This window comes from Oncorhynchus keta, chromosome 14, assembly GCF_023373465.1.
Source record: "Oncorhynchus keta strain PuntledgeMale-10-30-2019 chromosome 14, Oket_V2, whole genome shotgun sequence".
In the NCBI taxonomy this organism is placed as follows: Eukaryota; Metazoa; Chordata; class Actinopteri; order Salmoniformes; family Salmonidae; genus Oncorhynchus; species Oncorhynchus keta.
Window position 1 is genome coordinate 59,260,406 of NC_068434.1, and position 22,373 is coordinate 59,282,778.

General features: G+C 44.1%; 2 protein-coding genes across 2 annotated transcripts; one reads left to right on the forward strand and one right to left on the reverse strand.

Moving 5' to 3' along the window:
* Positions 1-1,417: 1,417 nt before the first annotated feature.
* Positions 1,418-6,253, forward strand: LOC118393723 (probable RNA polymerase II nuclear localization protein SLC7A6OS). The gene is made up of 5 exons (XM_035786748.2): positions 1,418-3,287; positions 4,189-4,491; positions 4,635-4,841; positions 5,137-5,236; positions 5,370-6,253. Exons 1-5 carry the CDS (start codon positions 3,096-3,098, stop codon positions 5,480-5,482), a joined length of 915 nt encoding a protein of 304 aa, XP_035642641.1. The 5' UTR covers positions 1,418-3,095; the 3' UTR covers positions 5,483-6,253.
* On the reverse strand, positions 5,854-22,309 carry LOC118393722 (Y+L amino acid transporter 2). Its single transcript, XM_035786747.2, has 10 exons — positions 22,165-22,309; positions 12,801-13,376; positions 12,092-12,217; positions 11,834-11,978; positions 11,282-11,405; positions 10,736-10,839; positions 8,591-8,687; positions 8,173-8,322; positions 7,813-7,996; positions 5,854-7,686 (listed from the first exon to the last, which is right to left on the reverse strand). The coding sequence occupies exons 2-10, from the start codon at positions 13,300-13,302 to the stop codon at positions 7,619-7,621; spliced, it is 1,500 nt and encodes a 499-aa protein (XP_035642640.1). The 5' UTR covers positions 13,303-13,376; positions 22,165-22,309; the 3' UTR covers positions 5,854-7,618.
* Between the last annotated feature and the right edge of the window lie 64 nt (positions 22,310-22,373).

Below are 22,373 nucleotides of genomic sequence, written 5' to 3' on the forward strand. Positions count from 1 at the left end.
GGGTGTGCGAGAACACGTGGGCGGACGAGGAGAGAGCAGTAGGAGTAGCAGTGTTATCTGTGGTGATCCATGTTTCCGTCAGTGCCAAGAAGTCAAGGGACTGGAGGGAGGCATAGGCTGAGATGAACTCTGCCTTGTTGGCCGCAGATTGGCAGTTCCAGAGGCTACCGGAGACCTGGAACTCCACGTGGGTCGTACGCGCTGGGACCACCAGGTTAGGTGGTCGCGCCACGCGGTGTGGAGCGTTTGTATGGTCTGTGCAGAGAGGAGAGAACAGGGATAGACAGACACATAGTTGACAGGCTACAGAAAAGGCTACGCTAATGCAAGGAAATTGAATGACAAGCGGACTACACGTCTCGAATGTTCAGAAAGTTAGGCTTACGTAGCAAGAATCTTATTGACTAAAATGATTAAAATGATACAGTACTGCTAAAGTAGGCTAGCTGGCAGTAGCTGCGTTGTTGACACTACACTAATCAAGTCGTTCCGTTGAGTGTAATAATTTCTACAGTGCTGCTATTCGGGGGCTAGCTGGCTAGCTAGCAGTGTTGTTTACGTTACGTTGAGTTAAAAGAACGACAATAGCTGGCTAGCGAACCTCAGTGAATTAAGATAATCACTCCAAGGCTACACACACTAAACTACACAATTATCTTGGAAACAAAGACAGCTATGTAGCTAGCTAACACTGAACTAATCAAGTCGTACAGTTGAGTGAATAGCACTACAGTGATGCTAATCTGTGTGCGTTAGCTAGCGTTGCTAGCTCCTGGGCGAATAGCAGTGAAGGCTACGTTAGGGCGACGAAATACGAAATACGATAATTATGCAATTATCTCTGATACAAGGACGGCTATGTAGCTAGCTAAGAAGAATGGCTAAGATTATGTAGCTAGCTAACAGTAAACTAATCAAGTCGTACAGTTGAGTGAATAGCACTACAGTGATGCTAATCTGTGTGCGTTAGCTAGCGTTAGCTAGCTCCTGGGCGAATAGCAGTGAAGGCTACGTTAGGGCAAACGAAATACGATAATTATGCAATTATCTCTGATACAAGGACGGCTATGTAGCTAGCTAAGAAGAATTGCTAAGATTAGACAAATCAACCGTTGTACTATAATGAAATGTAATGAAAAAGTTATACAACCTGCAGAGCGAAGTGTGTCTCCGGAAGGTGGTGATTGACTCCGCTGTCCTGGCGTCGTGAGGGAGTTTGTTCCACCATTGGGGGGCCAGAGCAGCGAACAGTTTTGACTGGGCTGAGCGGGAACTGTACTTCCTCAGTGGTAGGGAGGCAAGCAGGCCAGAGGTGGATGAACGCAGTGCCCTTGTTTGGGTGTAGGGCCTGATCAGAGCCTGGAGGTACTGAGGTGCCGTTCCCCTCACAGCTCCGTAGGCGAGCACCATGGTCTTTACAAGTGGGATGCACTGTTGAGCTCTACATCCCGAGGGGTTCATGTTGATTGTACAGAGATTGTGACAGCCGGTAAAATGGCGTCCCTTGAAAGGGCAAGAACAAGATGTATGTCAGGAGAAGTGCAGTATTCTCATAAGGAGACGTATACAAGGAATATGGAGAAGGAATTGAGGGAAAAAGAGAGGCAGAGGAGGACGAAGACTGAGAAGGAGGAAGAGGGTGAGCTTGAGTCTGTTAAAAATGGCTGAAAAAAGAGAGATTGTTTGTTAAAGAAGAATGGAAGAGGTGTAAGCAGAGTGAGCTTTACGTTGGATCGAAGACGAGGAGAAATGGAAGTGAATGAGGGCGAAATATCGGAGGTGGTAGGTGTGGTGAAGTTCTCGGAGCCCGAGACTTGCACCAAGGGTCAGGATAAAGATGAGTCTGTGACAGTAGGAGTGACATTTTCTTTTTAAAGTGCACCCTAGCCTTTTAGCTGATCAATTTGTGGTTTCAGGGCGGGTGAAAACAGACTTGAGTGGTATGGAATTGGTGAAGGTAACCAGAAGTGATCTTGTGTTAATTCTTTGTGATTCTGCTGGTCAGAGGGAGCAGGGGCTCCGCATCAAATGAATGGGGACAAGAGAAGTGAATTATTTTGCTCTCAAGGAAAGGGCATCACTGAGAGGAGTGATTACTGGGGTAGGGGTAAATGTGAAAGTTGACCAACTGAAGGGGAAGATTCCCAGTGTTTGTGATACTCATCATTTGTTGTGACACAGACAGGGTGGCGTCAGTGGTGAAACAAAAGAGTCTGTCCTTGAGTTTTGATGTTGAGTCTTTGCCCAACAAAGTGATAGGATATATAAGTTATCCTGTATGAGGATTTGTGCTGAATACATTACATTGTTACAGGTGTCAAGCTTATGGGCATTTGGCAGCAGTGTGTAGGAGGGAGGTTCCTAGGTGTGAGAAGTGTGCAGGAGGGCATGAGACAAAGGAATGTGTAACATTGGGGAAATGAGTCGTATGTGTTAATTGTAGGGGTGCCCATGGGGCTGGGGTTCAGAAATATAATGTGTGAGAGAGGCAGTTTGAGGTTTCCAGTAGAGTAGTGGTTAGAGTAGTGCAGAAGTTGTGGTACGCTGAGGCGGTGAAGAAAGTAGAGGAAGATGGGTCAAGGGGGAGGGATCCTGAGAGGAGTGGTGTGAGTAGTAGATCTGTACCAGTACAGAGGGATAGGCCAACAAGTGATATATGTTTCAGTGAGATTGGATTTTTATCATTTATAGCAATGGTTATCAACTGTACTGCAGGGATGGAACATAATTCACAGTATATTGGTGGCAGCTGCAAATAGTTATTTGGGTCAGAAGAGTTACAAGGTGTTAATTGGTGGTGTCCCAACCTTTCAGGCTGTTGGCTTGAGGTAGGATTAAAAATATGTATATAGTGGAGTAGGGTGGTGAGTGTAGGGTTAGATGGTAGGGTATGTGTTGATTTATATATTTTATGATTTTTTATTTTAAGTATAAGGAGTATACTCCAGTCTAGTAGGTGGCGGCAATGCAACATTTGTTGGATGCCAACCGCCGTAAAACCTAATCGAAGAAGATACCATAGTATTGGGAGAATCCTGCCTCCTCTTTCACAAGTGCGACTATAGCTAGTTACGGTAGCGCCAGCTGGAGCAGCCATGGATCCAAGCACCACTATTCTCCGGGTGAAAAGAAAGAGAGGAACTGACCCTGCCGATGCGTTGCTGCTTGCCTGTAAACGTATTCGGCCAGAGACCACATCCCAGACCGCTGGGGAAACTGTGCCTGAGCCCGATGATGCAGAGGTTGAGAATTCAGTCTTCAAACTCGTGGCAACCGTAGCGTCACAGGTATGGGCCGCTGTCAAACCACGGTTTCTCGTGGGCGCTGTACACAATCGGCTGGTGCTGTGCAAGACACTCAAGTCTACTGTTTTAGTTTGGCTAGCTAGCTACCGAATGTATTTGATGTTAAACTAACTGTAGTTAGCTTATCTGCTGGTTAACGTTAGCTATATACATTGTATTTTCTCTTCAGCTCAAGTCATCCTTACTTAGGTAACTGGCTAGTTCGCTTTGTGTTGATTTGCAAGCGAGCTAGCTGGCTAACAACACAGATAGCTTGGTAACTATCGTTCGCGAGCTAGCCTGCCAGCCTACGTTCTCGTTAACTTCACAGCAACAGTATCTGGTGTACCTGTCTCTTGCACATCTGCCATTTCAAGATCATGGAACAATTATGAATTTGTATATTTAGCTAGCTAGGAGATAATCCTTCGCAACACCTGTTTGGGTAGAAAATAAGTTTAGTTTGTTCCCGAGAGGCGTAGCGGTCTAAGGCACTGCAGCTCAGTGCTGGAGGCGTCACTACAGACGCTGGTTCGATTCCAGGCTGTATCACAACCGGCCGTGATTGGGAGTCCCATAGGGCGGTGCACAATTGACCCAGCGTCGTCCGGGTTTTCCCGGGGTAGGCGTCATTGTAAATAAGAATTTGTTCTTAACTGGCTTGCCTAGTTAGTTAAATAAAAATATGAGTTGGCTGGTCATGGTCCAGAGTCAGTCATAGCTAGTTTCATAACCTATTGTTTTATTTTCAATGTAAAAGAGATCTTAACGTTTTCTTAGCACTCAGAAACCGTTCTTGGTAGCTAAGTTTAATTTAGTGAACCTTTCATGTAATGTACTGCCAGTCTTATTAGTCTCAACCCTCTTTGTTAGGATAACTGCTTCCCATTATCACTATTTTTAGGATGCCCCAGTCCAGACACAGGTTCGTGAAGCACTGGCCCGCCCCCGCATGGCCCATGCCCTGCGCCCCTCAGGCAGCTCCCAGAGGATTGTGGGAGATCTGCGGAGCGTAAAGTGGAGCACCAGACGGGAGGAGCGATACAGGATCCTCTCCAGCCATCGAGCAGGGATGCCTGCAGAACAGTCCCCCTCAACACAGCCAGAGCCCACAGAGGAGCCAGGCAAAAATGCCTGGAGCCTGGGTGAAGTTCAGGTGTTTGACATCATCCAGGAAGATGGGGAACAGGATAAAGCTCCTAGCAAGGTAGGTGTGAGCTGGGCTATGTAAACGTATCAGTGCCCAGTTCCCATATGATAAATTCAGTGGATCCAGATTAGTCTGCCACTGACACATAGGCCTAGTATTTGGATGGCTTGAATTTGATGCTTATTGTGACTGTTTCTCAGTTGCTGACCCCTGACCCAGAGACTATCCTGTGTAACTCGATGAAGATGCTCCGTGAGAAGCTGAGTGTGTCTGGAGAGGGTGTGGGTGTTGAGCATCGTGAACGGGAGGATGACTACGTGTATGACCTTTACTACCAGGAAACAGTCGCTGCAGGCTGGATCCAGGACATCCTGTCCGTCAGGCCCTACTCAGACGAGGGAGAGTTGGTAAGGGTCAAAAGTGTATCTTAGAACTAGTTTTTACAAACTTTATGCCCAAACTCAATCAATTGGGCTTCTCAAAAATATGGTTGCTGTGTTTGAACTTTAAAAAAAATTAAAAAATCAAATACAGCTGGCTCTCTCATTTAGATTTTTTCACTCACACCACTTTCAATTCAAGTCCCACCTTGTTGCGGTGTTTCCAGACTCTATACACAGTAGCAATTGAGCATGGGACAAGGTTAGTAATCTGAATAACATAAAATGATGCAGGAGGAATAACCTTTTCTTGGATTTCCAGGTGGTGAATGAGGAAGTGTATGAGGATGAGAATGAAGAGGGGAACTGGAGGAATGACTACCCAGATGAGGATGGCAGTGACAGAGAGGAGCGCTTTGGAGGTAGGCTAGTACATTTGTTGATTGTATGAAGTTCACAAAAGCTTCACGCAATGATTATCAAAGCTCCCATAGTAAGGATAGTTGCATTACTAGTTTCTCTCCGAAACCTAATTTTGCCGTTCTCATCCTGAAGGGTCCTGGGAAGTGCACTCGTACAGTCGGAGATCCTGGGACCAATACCAGGGCGAGGTGATGCAGGAGTTAGATGATGATGATGATGATGGAGACAAGGATGACTCCGACTGATCTCCAACTTTGAGCAGTGGTGTTTGTCTTTTTTTACTGTGCAAGTGTTGGTGTGAATGTGTGGTAGATGTGTCGCACATAACTATGGTGTGCTTCTGGTTTAACTTGTATGTTGGTGAGATGGTTTGGACTGAGTGTTTGCATGTTGTGCATGGTAGTACGTACGTGTAAGCGTATGGTAGTGATTGTGCATCTGAAAGTGTGGGTCTACATTCCCTGTCACACGGGAGCTTGTACTCTTGATGTGTGATGAAAGTGACGGCAAATCCCTTCTGTAAATATGTAGATGTGTATAAAAAAGCTTTCAAAATAAATGTAAGACTTCAAAGAAATTGTGCATTATTGCTGCGATGAATGAAATTACTGCAAACTGGTTAAGAAGTTTTATTAATAAAACCAATCTTCCATGGAATTAGTATTCAGCAGGCAAACAGAGCCAACTCATTCCTCATTTAACTTGTTCATGGGTAACAGCGTCTTTCATATTCACTGAATAACTAAATATTGGCCCAGGAGATCCTTTGCATGGTTAACTTACAGGTACAATAAAGTTAACGTTCTGTTTAATTCACTGCTGCTGCCCCAATAGGCCCATCAAGTGATCCCAACTGTTGGTAAAGCTGACATGGCCTCAGTCACCATGGTCTTTGGAGGGTTACGTTTGCCATTGCTGAGATGAGTTGGCTATTGCACATTTTCAAAAGTAGTACAGAAGGTCTTTGTGGGAGGGATTCGGGTTTATGGATAAATAGTTTGCATACTACATTAACCTTACTAAGGTCAGTCAGCAGTTCACAGACAAATGAGCATCTCAACTGAAGTAACACCAGAAAGGAGGGCTGGGGAAAAAAAAAAAACACTGAACAACCATGTAGTAGCAGACGGTGAGTCATTTGTTCCCCTTTTCCAATAAACCATCATCCATAGCGCCAAGAGAACAAGACCGTAGCATCACCTTTAGGAAATACATTTGAATATTTATGAAAACCGGTCTGTTTGCATGTCCCTTCTGGATATGCAGACATACAGTGTACAAAACATTAGGAACGACTTCCTAATATTGAGTTTTTGCCCTCAGAACAGCCTCGATTTGTCTGGCTTGAACTCTACAAGGTATCGAAAGCATTCCACAGGGATGCTGGCCCAAGTTGACTCCAATGCTTCCCACAGTTGTCTCAAGCTGGATGGATGGCCTTTTGGTGTTGGACCATTCTTGATACGGGAAAACTTGTGAAAAACCCAGTAGAGTTGCAGTTGACACTCAAACCGGTGCGCCTGACAGCTACTACCATACCCAAGGACATTTAAATATTTTGGTCTTGCCAGTTCACCCTCTGAATGGCACACATGCACAACCCATGTCTCAAGAATAAATAAAAAAAATCCTTATTTAACCTTTCTCATAACCATCATCTACACTGATTGAAGTGGATTTAACAGGTGACATCAATAAGAGATAATAGATTTCACCTGGACAGTCTCATGGAAAGAGCAGGTATTCCTAATGTTTTGTACACTCAGTGTATATGTATTTGACTGGCACAGCATATTAAAAAGTGCATACCTATACCCTCTGACATCAAAACAACCTCTATAGGTCATTCCATCACGAGATAAGAGATGTACTGCCATCTTACATAGATCTCCAGCCTCTGAGAAGGGAGAGAACAACTCCATATGCTCTGATGTAGATCTCACCCCATACACCAGGCAAGGGACAATGATGTCAGGAGATGGGGAGAAGTGAAACTATGAGTAGTATAATGACATAAGGAAGAGGGGATGTCCTAGAGTACTGGCCAGACGACCATGGCTTTTCTTGGGATCTGTCCTTGTTCAATGCTTAACTTCACATGAACCATCAGGCTGGCAACAGTGGAAAGAAACTGGAGTCCCACACTGTCACCTCTCTATACCTGTCTGTGCGTGTAAACGTGTGTATAGTGTCCCAACTTGTAAACTACAGACTAACATAGTAGTGAGACATGCTGGTAAAATTATTAAATATTCCCATGTCTTTGCAAAAAAAATAAAAATAGGTGCATTTCCATGAGTTGGTCCCATGTGTCTGTTTGTGAATTGCAGAGGGTGGTGGGTAATATGGTGAGAACTTTGTGTCATGGTTGGGAGTGAGGTTTACCCACTGATGTCCATCTCAGTGAGCACACAGAAACAGGTGAGCTGGGTAAAGCGTGTGAAAGAACCTAGCACAAGTGAAAGAAAGCGGGTTAGCGCAATCATTAAATGACTAAAAATGAAAATACTGTTTCCACATCTTTCAATTTGGAAACAGGCTGAGGAAAGAGTCTTATTGAGAGAGGGTAACTCACGTAGTAACTTGGTAATGTAGGGTGGGCGTTTGGACTCTGGCAGGTGGATGCCCAGGAAGTAGACCGGCACTCCGGAGAGGGCAATGGCGATGCCAATGAGAGAGTTGACGGTGTCACTGTACAGTGGCACTGCCACGAGGAACACAGTGCAACAACAGAAGATGATGGGGTACAACAGGGTCAACTGCACACAGGAACACATAGGGGAGACAAGCACAGACATGGAAGGAAGGAAGGAGAAAATAACATTAATTGTTGCCTTACATGTAACTACGTGTCATCCAAGAGATTTGATCTTTAGTCTATTAATTGATAAAATATGAACATATTAGTTCACAAGTGAGACAGTCAAGTTCTCACCTTGAGTGGTCTGGGTCTGTCTGGTTCCTTCCAGCGCAGGTAGATCTGCCCGGCGATAGACAGACCCATAAAGAACCAGTAGCTGAAGCTGTAGTAGTTGATCAGCTGGAAGACATCCTCTACAGTCAGGTAAACCAAGGCCATGGCACACTGTGGATACACAACAACAAAGACACTGGTCAACAGAGGCAGGATGTATGACTCACCAGCAGGGAGAGACATGGCTCATCAGCATCATCCACACCAGATAGTTAAGAAGCTGCACTGGGCATGTCCATCCACCAGGTGTCAGCACTGACAGCAGCTTTGAGTTGATGTGGACAGTGGAGATGTTTCTACTTTGTTTGTTTAGCATTACAGTTGATGAAATAGTTCTAAAGTGTGCGATGTAAGTGATGTAAGGAAAGGGGGTGCTTACGTTGAAGAGCAGAGCAGGGACAGGAGTATACCTCTCCGCATGAATCATTGATAAGGCGTCCGGGAGGTGACCTTCACGAGCACCCACGAAGAACAGCCTGCCAACGGCGGAGGTATCACTTAGTGCTGAGCGATTAGTGTTTTTTTTTTTGGTCGGTTCAGTTTCGTGTAGATTTTTAAAAAGATATTGATTTTTTTAAAACATTAAATGCACTATGCATTATGTGGGTTAAACAACACAGAATAAAACAATTAATACAAGTCCCATGATGGTAGTGACTGCCCATTACTGCTTATCAATTATTAAAATCAGTTATCCACATTATTTTACTTAATAAAATATTTCATTTGTTTTATTTGATTCCAAGTCATCCTGCCTTTGCAGTCTGACAAAAATCACAATTTTAATAGTTTTTCTAAGTAAATAAGGGTTTACTTTTATGACTGATAAATACCAACTATCAATCACTTTTGATAATGTATTTTCAGGTAGAGATACCTCGAAGCAACTGCGCTCTACCCCTTTCAATCGCGCCTCTTCTGTCTCTTCTCTCCCTCTCCATGGTCATTGTAGTTAATTATCACATTTTCTGCGCCAAACTATGCAGAACATTGGCCTACTGGTAACTACAACTCACTGCTACGTCACACAGTCCAGGCATGATCTGAAATTATGACTAGTGAGACTGCAGCCAATGTGTGCATTGAGCTCACAGGAAGAAAAAAAAAGGGGGAAAAAAACAAACAAAATTAAATTCAAATAATTGAACAGATGTCGGTCAATTAGTTATTTTTCAAACAACTGACATTTCGGTTAATCACTCAGCACTAGCAGCCACTAGAGCATCTGGACAACATAATGGTAAATCTGTGGCACACAGCATGCACTGTGGAATTGGCTATTTCAGCCACACCCATTGCTCACAGATGTATAAAATCGAGCACACAGCGATGCAATCTCCATAGACAAACATTACTGAAGAGCTCAGTGACTTTCAACATGCACCGTCATAAGATGCCATCTTTCCAACAAGTCAGTAGGTCAACTTTCTACCCTGCTAGAGCTGCCCCAGTCAACTGTAAGTGGTGTTATTGTGAAGTGAAAATGTCTAGGAGCAGCAACAGCTCAGCAGTCTGTCCTCAGTTGCAACACTTATTACTGAGTTCCAAACTGCTTCTGGAAGCAAAATCAGCAAAATAACTGTTAGTCGGGAGCTTCATGAAATGGGTTTCCATGGCCGAGCAGCCACACACAAGCCTAAGATCACCATACTCAATTCCAAGCGTCGGTTGGAGTGGTGTAAACCTCGGCGCCATTGGACTCTGGAGCAGTGGAAACGCGTTCTCTGGGGTGATGAATCACGCTTCACCAACTGGCAGTCCAACAGACAAATCTGGGCTTTGCAGATGCCAGGAGAACACTACCTGCCAAAATGCGTAGTGCCAACTTTAACATTTGGTGAAGGAAGAATAATGGTATGGGGCTGTTTTTCATGGTTCAGGTTAGGCCCCTTAGTTCCAGTGAAGGGAAATCTTTACACTACAGCATACAATGACATTCTAGACGATTCTGTGCTTCCAACATTGTGGCAAAAGTTTCAAGAAGGCCCTTTCCTGTTTAAACATGACAATGCCCCCATGCACAAAGCGAGGTCCATACAGAAATAGTTTCTCGAGATCGGTGTGGAAGAACTTGACTGACCTGCACAGAGCCCTGACCTCAACGAACACCTTTGAGATAAATTGAAACGCTGACTAGGAGCCAGGCCTGACATCAGTGCCCAACCTCACTAATTTTCTTGAGGCTGAATGGCTGTAAGTCCCTGCAGCAATGTTCAAACATCTAGTGGAAAGCCTTCCCAGAAGAGTGGAGGCTGTTATGGCAAGAAATGGGGGACCGACTCCATATTAATGCCCGTGATTTTGGAACGAGATGTTCGACGAGCAGGTGTCCACATACTTTTCGTGTACCTCCATAGCCATTACCAGAAAACAACTCCAGCTGGTGTTTATTATAGAAGGTCACTGTAAAAACCATCAGAGTACAACATAACCAGATGGAACATGAAATCGAGGCCTACACTGAACAGCAAGACCATAAAGCTTAGGGCATTGTATGGGAGAGCGAGCGGGTCACAGGATTTACCTGGATGCGGCGATAATAGATGAGTTTAGCCCTCCGTAACAGGACAGAGCCACAGCGATGGGGATGGTCCAGCTCATCACTCCCAGAGTGTGGTCCGCAAACGTCTACAGAGGAGAAGATAAAACATATTTCACACAGGATATAAAAAAAAAAATTAAAAAAAAGTTTTCCGGGGGGTGTCACTTTTACACATGGCTAAAGAAAGATCCACATCTAAAACGGGAGTCTGTCGGACTCCAATTAAACATCCTGACTGTCAACGGGCCAGGCGGCCCAGCCCTGACACAGTCGCCTGAGGGTGAGCAGGTGCTTATAGAAACAAAGCCAAACAGGCCTAAGAACAGAACATCAACTCAATGTATACATAAAACATTTTCAAAAAACAAGCAAGGGCATTAATTGCATGGTAATTACTTCAACGTGTGGCACATTCCCGGAAATCAGAGCAGTAAGTAATCTGCCCTTCAACAGAGACCCATTGGCCCAATAAACTAAATAAAATCCATTCCATGACATAAAAGTGAGCACTCTCAATTCTGAACTCACCACAGCCACAGCGTCACTGGCGAGGATGGCACTCATGTCCAGCACGGCGTAGTAAGCCACGTTAGTCATGATATATATGATCGTGACGATGGGCATGGAGATGGCAATGGACAGGGGCAGGTTCCTATGGGAACAGGGTCAAGAGGTCAAACATGATCATTCACACAGTATACGTCTCTCTTTGCTTTGGCATATACTCTAGCCGGAGTTAACTTGCTTAAACAAAACAGTGCAACATGGTGGTAAGGTTACATGTCAATGGTGTTAATGTGTGAATGTACATACAGTGGGTTCTACTTTGGAATAACACCCAGCTGCCAGCAATCATTATGGAACTCCATTATCTACCACTGCATTCACACATCCTTGTTACCAAAGCTTCCTCCAATTAGTAATGGAACCCAGTTACCGTTCTAGCATGGGAGCGGAGCAGTTTGTGCTTCAGCCGACCCCTCTGTTGGATTCGTTGTCGGTCAGTCTAGTTAATGACGGACTATAGAGGCGGAAATCAAGCGGTATGTTTGGTACGTGTTGTCAGGACGTCATGAGTACCTCTCTGGGTCCTTGATCTCCTCGGTAACAAAGTTGAGTGTGTCCCAGCCCGAGTAGGAGAACAGGGCAGAGTACAGGGCCAAGGCAATGTCTCCTGGGTCTGTGGAAGAGCCCTGGAATGACGCCTCAAAGTTCACGGTGTATCCTGAGAGGAGGCAGACCATAATTACTACACAACCTCTCATGCAATGGGATAAAAACCGGATACGAAAATGAAATCAACCGTAATGTGTTGGCAGCAGTGTTAGTGTCACTGACCGTGGCATAGTTTCACTACGCCTGTGATGATGATGACGATGAGGGCAAGAACTTTGGCGTAAGTGAAGACATCCTGCACCCTGGTGCCCCACTTCACGTAGGCCGAGTTGATGAACGTCAGCAAACCTAGGGCCAACCAAAGACAGGAGTGTTCACACAACATCAGAAGACTAGTACTTAGCAGAGGACTGTTATAGATCAAAGACCAAATATTTTTACTGTGCTGTGAGAGTCTTTCAAATCACAGAGCACTCATTCAATTAGTTACATGTTACAATTCACAGGTCACATGAAGAGAGGACTCGAAGCTTCTTAACTCAAGAGTAGTTCTGCCCTGCCCTGTTCTGTTGGGCTGCTGTCTGTACAGATGCACAGCGCAGTGAGTGCACACGCATGCATGAAAACAGTTAGTGTATCAGTGAATCAGTTAATGTACCCTGTAACTCAGGAACAGTATGTACTAATTCTGCCTGTTGAAGTCACGTAGCGTTACTGAAATGGGTATGAGGTAGGAAGGTACTGGAAAACCTGAAGAGCAAGTCCTATTAAGAGCAATTTGAGAGCGTTCTAAGTTACTCAACTGGAATTAAACGGTCTGCTAATGTCCTATTTGCATTTTCAGAGAGTCCTTTGATACTTCTTTGCCATTCGTGAGAAAAGGATAAAGTGAAGCAGAGAGTGCCTAAGCGCGTCATAAGGGTTTACTCACATATGCAGGCGGCTGCGATGAGGCGCGAAGCTGAGTAGGGTGGCTCACACGTGGGGAAGAGCGGCTGCACCAGGTAGTTAGCGAACGTTATGGCGATGACCGCCTGACTGGTGGGCTCAATGATGAGCAGTGATGTCCACAGGCGAATAAAGGCAATGAACGGACCAAAGGACTCCAGGATATAGGCATAGCTGGCCCCGGACTTGGTGATGGTGGTACCCAGCTCTGCGTAACACAGAGCGCCGACCACTGAGAATATTCCACCGACGGCCCAGATGACCAGCGACAAGCCGTAGGAGGCGCTGTAGATGAGCACGCCCTTGGGAGACACGAAGATGCCCGAGCCAATCATGTTGCCTACGATGAGGCTGACTCCGTTGAGCAGGGAGATCTCCTTCTTCATCTGCATGCTTTCTTTAGCCTGCTCGGGGGCCACGGCGTCGGTGTCGTCGGGGGGCGAGGAGCTCTCGTTCAGCTTCCTGGACTCGTCCCGGTTCTCCATGCTGGGACTGTCTGGGGGCCTGGCTGGCTGGCTACTTCTGGGAAGAGGGTCCCCTCTGATTGGGTGCCACCTGCCTTAAGAGACAAGAAAGGGGAAGACGGAGAATTTGAGATTTGAAAGAGAGAGAGGGAAAACTGGCGTAGCTAATGCCTCTGAAGCAGGCAGAGAGCGTGGAGTGGTCTAATCCAAATGTATTCCATCTACTTTCTAGACCCACTCCCTGGTATAGCAAACACACCCACAGATCTGTGGGCCAATGCGCCCATCATCTCACACCTGTCTAAATTGTATTACTTTTATTTTATTTAAGAAATGATTTTGACAATAACCCAATTGCATCGTCTATGGCAATGTTTGACAGCCATCGTCAATGTTGACGACATTGCGATGTCACAAAACAGGTTTAGTCTATTTTGAATTTGTGCATTTTATATAAAAGTCAACAGATAAATATTTGTTATAGGCTAAATAATGTAACACTTGAATGAACATTGATTTAGGCAACAAAAAAAACAAAACAAATAGGCCTATTTTGCCTGTCAAACTGTAAAAATCCTCTCATGTAGGCCTACAAATTGGAAAATAAATAAAGTAGCCTAAACACAAGTACAAAAAGAACCTAAATTAGTGCAAAGAAACAGTGCAAATAAATCATTCAAGGTTTGACAGAATATTCCAGCCTATCCTATAGGCTATGTCTTTCGATTAAGATTAATCTGGATTTGAATGAAAAATAAAAAAGTGCAATGAGTTGTTTTTTTTAAACCATGTCTTAGGCCCCATTAAAGGTTTCTGGCGAGGAACACCAGCATGGCCACCCAGTGGCGAACTCAGCAGGATGACGGACTTGTAAATACTTAGCCCAGAGTATTTCTTTTATACGGGAGTAATACACACCCCTACTTCCCACAGCTATACTGATATGAGTATTTGTATGGACAATAGTACATGGTCCAACCAATTTGAAAATAAATGCAGTCTCGACTAGATTTGATTTAAATAACTAGGTTTAACACAGTTTAGGCCTAGAAATGTGTCCTTTACATATTTTGGTTCTTCCTGCTGGTCCATTGACACCTCCGTGTGTACCCCCTAGAAAAAAAAAGAAAAAAAAGAAGATACGATTGAATCTCCAAAAATATTTGGACAGGAGGATGGGACGATGTGTCACTCCAGACATCTGCCAACCCTAAAGTGATGAGTTTTTGTTGTCCAATCTACATGGGTAGTAGGTGAGTCAGAAAGATAATGTTCCTTTTTCAGGACACTGTCTGTCAAAGATAATTCATAAAAATCCAAATAACTTCACAGATCTTCATTGTAAAAGGGTTTAAACACCCGTTTCCCATGCTTGTTCAATTAACCATAAACAATTAATGAACATGCACCTGTGGAACAGTCGTTAAGACACTAACAGTTTACAGACGGTAGACAATGAAGGTCACAGTTATGAAAACTTAGGACACTAAAGAGGCCTTCTACTGACTCTGAAAAACACCAAAAGAAAGATGCCCAGGGTCCCTGCTCATCTGCGTGAATGTGCCTTAGGCATGCTGCAAGGGGGCATGAGGACTGTAGCTGTGGCCAGGGCAATAAATTGTAATGTCCGTACTGCGAGACGCCTAAGACAGCGCTACAGGGAGGCAGTGGCAGACCACGTGTAACAACACCTGCCAGGATCGGTACAGCCGAACATCACACCTGCGGCTCAGCGACAGGATGGCAACAACAACTACCAGAGTTACACCAGGAACGCACAATCCCTCCAGCAGTGCTCAGACTGTCCGCAATAGGCTGAGAGAGGCTGGACGGAAGGCTTGTAGGCATGTTGTAAGGCAGGTCCTCACCAGACATCACTGGCAACAACGTCACCTATGAGCACAAACCCACCGTTGCTGGACCAGACAGGACTGGCAAAAAGTGCTCTTCACTGACGAGTTGCGGTTGCCTCACCAGGGGTGATGGTCGGATTCATGTTTATCATACACCGAAGCCTGTACTCTGGAGAGGAATCAATTTGGAGGTGGAGGGTCCGTCATGGTCTGGGGCAGTGTGTCACAGCATCATCGGACGGAGCTTGTTGTCATTGCAGACATCCTCCTCCCTCATGTGGTACGCTTCCTGCAGGCTCATCCTGACATGACCCTCCAGCATGACAATGCCACCAGCCATACTGCTCGTTCTGTACGTGATTTTCTGCAAGACAGGAATGTCAGTGTTCTGCCATGGCCAGCGAAGAGCCCAGATCTCAATCCCATTGAGCACATCAGGGACCTGTTGGATTGGAGGGTGAGGTCTAGGGCCATTCCCCCAAGAAATGTCCAGGAACTTGCAGGTGCCTTGGTGGAAGAGTGGGGCAACACCTCACAGCAAGAACTGGCAAATCTGGTGCAGTCCATGAGGATGAGATGCACTGCAGTACTTAATGCAGCTGGTGGCCACACCAGATACTGACTGTTACTTTTGATTAATGTGTCCCTTTGTTCAGGGACACATTATTCCATTTCTGTTAGTCACATGTCTGTGGAACTGGTTCAGTTTATGTCTCAGTTGGTGAATCTTGTTATGTTCGTACAAATATTTACACATGTTAAGTTTGCTGAAAATAAACGCAGTTGACAGTGAGAGGACGTTTCTTTCTTTGCTGTTTATATACATTTTTTTGCTGTTTATATACATTTTACGGACACAAGGTATTTCATAATCGTTATTTTTTAATCCCATCAACCCCTTCCATCCATCTCTGAATCTGTAATGTTTGATTTTCCCACTTTAATACATAACAATTTAAATCATTATTGCGGCCAGCCTGCATTCTAAATAGCAGCATTGCGATACCGTAGGCCTGTAACTACGTGAAACATAAACGTTAGGCTTAACATTAGAAAATGACGACAAATGAAATAAAATAAACATGTACCCATTAAAGCAAAGCTATAGGCTACTTCAAGCCCTAGCACCAAACTGCAGCAGCGTAGACATCACAATTTCAGATCCATGGTGAGCGATCGGTAGTCTATACTTTGAGTGGCTGACACAAACTCTAACCTGAGAAACTGCGCTATGCCAGTACACTTAAAAAAGACACACCCTATTCCCTTAGGCCTCAAATTGAATTATGGGGCGTTTCATGCCCTCGAAGTGAACATAATTGTACACTTGTAAACTCCGTTAAAAAACGAGGGCTGAGGGGCTTACGTTAAACTGACGAAAAATACGGCTGCGGGAATTCCCCCAAGGGCATAGAACAGTGTGTTTAGGGCCGAAGGCGGTCTACTTTGAGTTGTTTGAAATGCAGTCATGGTATGTATGATAACATCACATCCTGGCTCTTAATGCCCTCTACAGTGCAGTCAGTGCTGGGGCAGGGTTGTACATTCCATGTGATGAATGTGTGAAATGCGTAAAAATAAATGTGCCTTAACTGATTGCATCAATGAGGACAAATATCTCTGATATAATTGCACTCGGTCAATAACTAGGCATGACTTATTCTACGATTATACCATCTGCTTGTCAAGAGATTGACAATATGCTTGGCCTATCATGAGGGTGTCTGTGTGAGTTAGAAGTAACATTAGCGGAAAATGGCTAACCTTGGGTGTAGGCAGTTATAATGAGTTGCGGGGGACGCATACAGAACGTAGTGTAGAGAACAAACACTCTTTTGTTAGATAACAGGAGCCAGGTGTGTGATAACTGTATCGAGAGTATGAGCGCATAGATATTCTACACAGCTACAATGCCTGACCGTTGAAGCGACTAGGGGGCTGGGACCAGCTCGTGCGCCAACAATCAACGATAGGCTGAGTGAGTTTAAACCACGCCCAGTCTCTACTCTGACAGGACGGCTCGGAAGCAGGAACTACTTCTGTCAGAGTATATTATAATAACTTTGTCAGGAACAAGTTAGTTCTCTGTTCTACCCTGCGTGGTGTTACAGCGGACCCGTGTATAGGAAAATTGCATTTACCACTTATTGCTTAGCTAATAAAAAAGTACATAGTTTACAATCGGTGACTCAGTGTAATATTTATCCTGATACCAGATTCGATTGACACAACCCTTAACATTAACCAAAAGGTTGCAAGTTAAAATCCCCAAGCTGACAAGGTACAAATCTGTTGTTCTGCCCATCAACAGGCAGTTAGACCACTGTTCCACTGTGCCGTCATTGAAAATAAGAATTTGTTCTTGCCTAGTTAAATAAAAAAGGTTTTAAAAAATATATATTTTTAAATTAAGCATAATTACTTTTTACCATATCATTTTGATGAAGACAGGTGAGAGGTAAACTGACTTCTTTGAGTGAAATTAAATGTATGAATTGCTCAGAAAGGTGACGTGAGTGTAAGGGTGGGAGCCCCATGCAGCCCCATGTGCTGAAAGTGAGCGCCTTTAATTCCTACCCTACTCTCTAGGAAACCTTCAAATACACACCGTTATATTCCACTGCTCCAGAGTCCAAATGCGGCAAACTTTACATTACTCTAGCTGATGCTTGGCATTGCGCATGGTGATCTTAGGCTGCTTGGCCATGGAAACCCATTTCATGAAGCTCCCGACAAACAGTTCTTGTGCTGATGTCGGAAGTCAGTAGTGAATGTTGCAACCGAGGACAGACGATTTTTTACACGCTACGCACTTCAGCACTCGGTGGTCCCGCTCTCTGAGCTTGTTTGGCTTACCACTACATGGCTGAGCCGTTGTTGCTCCTAGATGCTTCTACTTCACAATAACAGTACTTACGGGGGCAGCTCTAGCAGGGCAGAAATTTGACAAACTGACTTGTTGGTAAGGTGGCATCCTATGACGGTGCCACGTTGAAAGTCACTGAGCTCTTCAGTAATACCACTACTGTCAATGTTGGGCTATGGAGATTGCATGGCTGTGTGCTCGATTTTATACAGCTGTCAGCAACAGGTGTGGCTGAAATAGCAGAATCCACTAACTTGAAAGGGTGTCCACAGATACACAAAAGTAATGTATTTTGGCCATATCGCCCAGCACTATGGGATGGTGTATCACTCTGGAAACACCATGCCACAGCAGTACAGCCCAGTCAGCCCAGACACAACGATGGTCATCCTTATCACTGACGATGATGAGACGGCCTAAATGGAGGAAGTCAAGATGCCTGGCCGTGTGGTGCCAGAACAACCTCTCCCTCAAAAGTCAGACAAAGGAGACAAAGGAGTTAATCGTGGACGACAGAAAACAGAGGGCAGAGCATGCCCCTAATCACGTCGACGGGGCTGTAGTCTAGACGGTCGAGAGCTTCAAGTTCCCTGGTGTCCACATCATTAAGGGTCTATCATGGTCCAAACACACCAACACAGTCATGACGTGGGCACAACATCTCTTCCCCCACAGGAGGCTGAAAAGACTTTGCATGGGCCCTTAAATCCTCAGAAAGTTCTTCAGCTGCACCATTGAGAGCATCTTGACTGGCTGCATCACCGCTTGGTATGGCAAATGCTCGGCATCCAACCGCAAGGTGCTACAGAGGGTAGTGTGTACGCCCCAGTACATCACTGGGGCCAGGCTCCCTGCCATCCAGAACTTCTATACCAGGCAGTGTAAGATGAAGGCCCTAAAAATGGTTGAAGACTCCAGCCACCCAAGTCACAGTCTGTTCTCTCTGCTACCGCACAGGAAGCGGTACCTGAGTGCCAAGTCTGGGACTAAAAGTCTCCTAAACAGCTTCTACCCCAAAGCCATAAGACTGCTGAAGAGGTTAATTGAATGGCTACCCGGGCTCTCTGCTTTTCAGCCCGTACATAGTACTTCAATCAATCACCCAAACTACCCAGTACACTGACTCGGTACCGGTACTCCTTGTATATAGCCTCGCTATTGTTATTTTATTGTATTACGTTTCTTTTTATCCATTTGTTAATTTTTATACTTTTTAACTGCATTGTTGGGAAAGGGACAGTAAGTAAGCATTTCACAGTAAAGTCTACATTTGTTGTATTTGGCACATGTGACAAATACAATTTGATTTGACAGTGGCCATGACACTGAATAAGACATCAAGTCCTGTGTTGCTGAGCGGGTATGTCCGGTCTGTGAGTCATGTTCTTATGGCACAGGGCCAGCAGATCCTTTTTGCTTTGCGCTTTGAAATGGCTTCTGTACTGTTACTACTACAGGATCTGATGGCTATTGTTTTGCTCTTGTTTTTGCAAAAAGGAGTGAGTTAGTGTTGCGAGTCAATGCCTGGATATCAGAGGTTTCATTTATTCACCTTGATATAGGGCTTAGCGATATAGCCAAATATTAAAGCACAATATTTTTCTTATCTTTGACGGTATTTGATGTTTCTGAATATTAAAAGCACAAAATATATATGTTTCATGAGTAGTGCATGACAACCAATTAATTCTAAGTGGTTTAATTGGGATTTACCCATTCTGATTGTCCTAGTTTGGTTGAGTATAAAACAAAGTTGACAGTGAACTAGTCCAATTTGTCCAACTTAATTTATTTAGCACTGTATCAAAAATACCTTTATAGACAGTATTGCAAATACCAATTATACACACACAAAAAAAGTATTTAGTCAGCCACCAATTGTGCAAGTTCTCCTACTTAAAAAGATGAGGCCTGTAATTTATCTATGACAGACAAAATGAGAAAAAAAAGCCTTATGGCCCATTCATTCTTTCCTTTACACAGATCAGTTGTCCTAGTCCCTTTGCAGAAAATCAGCCCCAAAGCATGATGTTTCCACCCCCATGCTTCACAGTAAGTATGGTGTTCTTTGGATGCAACTCAGCATTCTCTGTCCTCCAAACACAACGAGTCGAGTTTTTACCAAAAAGTTATATTTTGGTTTCATCTGACCATATGACATTCTCCCAATCTTCTTCTGGATCATCCAAATGCTCTCTATCAAACTTCAGACGGGCCTGGACATGTACTGGCTTAAGCAGGGGGACATGTCTGGCACTGCAGGATTTGAGTCCCTGGCGGCGTATATATATATATATTTTGCCCAGCCTTACCACCATACTCACAAGGTCTATACACAAAGGAAGGTAATGACTATGGATCTACTATATTATCAGCCTTTCTTTTCAGTAAAAGTATAATTCTGGGCTGAGGCTGACCTTAATCTCTCATGGACAGACTTTGTAAACATAAATGAATCATCTCACCAATGTTCCCTCAATTTTTTCCCCTGGCACATTTCAGGTCTGCTGAGCGCAAACTTAAACATTGTGAAAAATTCTGTGCAACTTCTGGCACGCATTTACTGTGAACACTGAACCCGCTTTAAGTTACAGTTTCAACAGTGGCGAAGAAGGTTGTTGTGGCTATTTGATCATAATGTAGGCCTACCAGAGTGGCCTTCCATCAAAAACAAATGGAGAAGAAGGCATCCCATAACACTAACATGGAAATAGCTGTTCTGTCATTCAGTCTACAGTGGCAGCAAATGTGTGGTGTTCAATGTAGGCCTACAGTCTCACGGAAGGCTTATCATTAACCTGTTTATCCACTTGTCCTTCAGACAAGGAGATGACTGAAAATGTGTTTGATAAAATAAAACTCATCATTATTATTAGAGAGAAACAGACATATTATGCTACCCTCTGCCTATTGGCTACTTAGCTTATTCAAGACAGTCTCAAAAATACAACACTGCCCTTTTAAGACATAAAAAAAAGCTCTTTACCTGACTCGATTTTCAAAGAGGTCTAGAAATGCACACATTTTGTGCTCTTCTAGGAAGCAACCACTCCCCCATTATTGACTAGAAATTAGCTATAACTGGGATAATACCTCACTAACTAGCAAATTTTAATGTAAATAGTTAGTTTTGATAGTTCCTTTACTCATGATGGTCAATTTGTGTATACCCCTTTAAGAGTGTCATGCCAGAAAGAAGAAAATGTAGCTCAGGTAAAATCGGTTTGGGCAACAAATGACAAGGCCATGCTTAGTTTGTTTGTTTGGCAGGCGCTGTGGAATAGTTACAGTTAGCCCAGAGCCATATATTAAGAAATAAATAACTCTGGCTAAACCTAAAATCAGATATGCCTGTGCTAATGGTTTTCACAGACAAAGTAAAATTATACAAATTAAACAACAGCCTGAGCGCACTGGACACAGATGTAGCCATGTTCATTTGAACGTATTATCGGACCAGCACTAGCGCGCTCAAATCAAAGTGACCTGTGCATTCCGCAAAAGTCTGCGGCACACCTGAGAGTTCCTCAAGCCACATCGGTGAACAGCGGCACACCGGTTGGAAACTAACGTACTGTTACTTTACTAAAATTAAACTCAACTGTACGGTACTCCCTCAACTGTAGTGCACTTTACTGAATTCAATTAATTCAACTGGACTGTGCTGTCCAAACTTGTGAAACAGGCTTTTCAAGATCCGGAAAATAAGTATTCTAGGTGTCTTTTTCAACGTAATTTAGCGTACAGGGTACATTGTTACCCTGGGGATGGTTGTCAGATTGTGACACCCCCATGCCAATTAGATGTTCGTTACCACATGGCTTGATCTACCACATTTTTATCTTGAAATTATTACATAGCAAGCCCTGGATTTTGAGTAAACACTGTGACAACAAACCCCGGTTTCCCCTACAGGGAAATAGTGGCTTTTAATTTGTAGCCTTAATGAGATTGTTTTAGAAACAGACCAAAATCAACGTCGATATGTTTACTGTAATGTCCAGTAAACCCCATGGAAACGCAAAAGACCAGTTATCTTTTCCATCTTCTTGCCAGGAAATAACAACCCCCTTTGTCCTACATGGCAGGTAGGCTGTGAATCAGGCATTTACGCGGACTAGTGAAATTAGTAACAGCTACATTCGTATCGGCTATTTGTCTTACCTTTTTATTGTTTTCTGGTTATCGCGCTAGACTGCCTGATAAGATGTGTGTGGTTGCGGCATCCTCACTGAACACACAGCAGACTAAATGATCATAGTCACGTGACGGCGGCAATAAATGATCACGTGAATGATGGATACAGTCGCTGTCAAATTCAGTGTATTAGAACACTTGTCTATTTATTTTCTTAAAAAAATAATTTTTAAAAT

Coding starts and splice junctions, on each gene's coding strand:
- LOC118393723 (XM_035786748.2), top strand. CDS start 3,096: ATGGATCCAAGCACCACTATTCTCCGGGTGAAAAGAAAGAGAGGAACT. Junction 3,288..4,188: donor TGGCAACCGTAGCGTCACAG/GTATGGGCCGCT, acceptor CACTATTTTTAG/GATGCCCCAGTCCAGACACA. Junction 4,842..5,136: donor ACTCAGACGAGGGAGAGTTG/GTAAGGGTCAAA, acceptor TTGGATTTCCAG/GTGGTGAATGAGGAAGTGTA.
- LOC118393722 (XM_035786747.2), bottom strand. CDS start 13,302: ATGGAGAACCGGGACGAGTCCAGGAAGCTGAACGAGAGCTCCTCGCCC. Junction 8,323..8,590: donor TCCCTGCTCTGCTCTTCAAC/GTAAGCACCCCC, acceptor GTGTATCCACAG/TGTGCCATGGCCTTGGTTTA. Junction 7,997..8,172: donor ACAGACCCAGACCACTCAAG/GTGAGAACTTGA, acceptor TCCTGTGTGCAG/TTGACCCTGTTGTACCCCAT.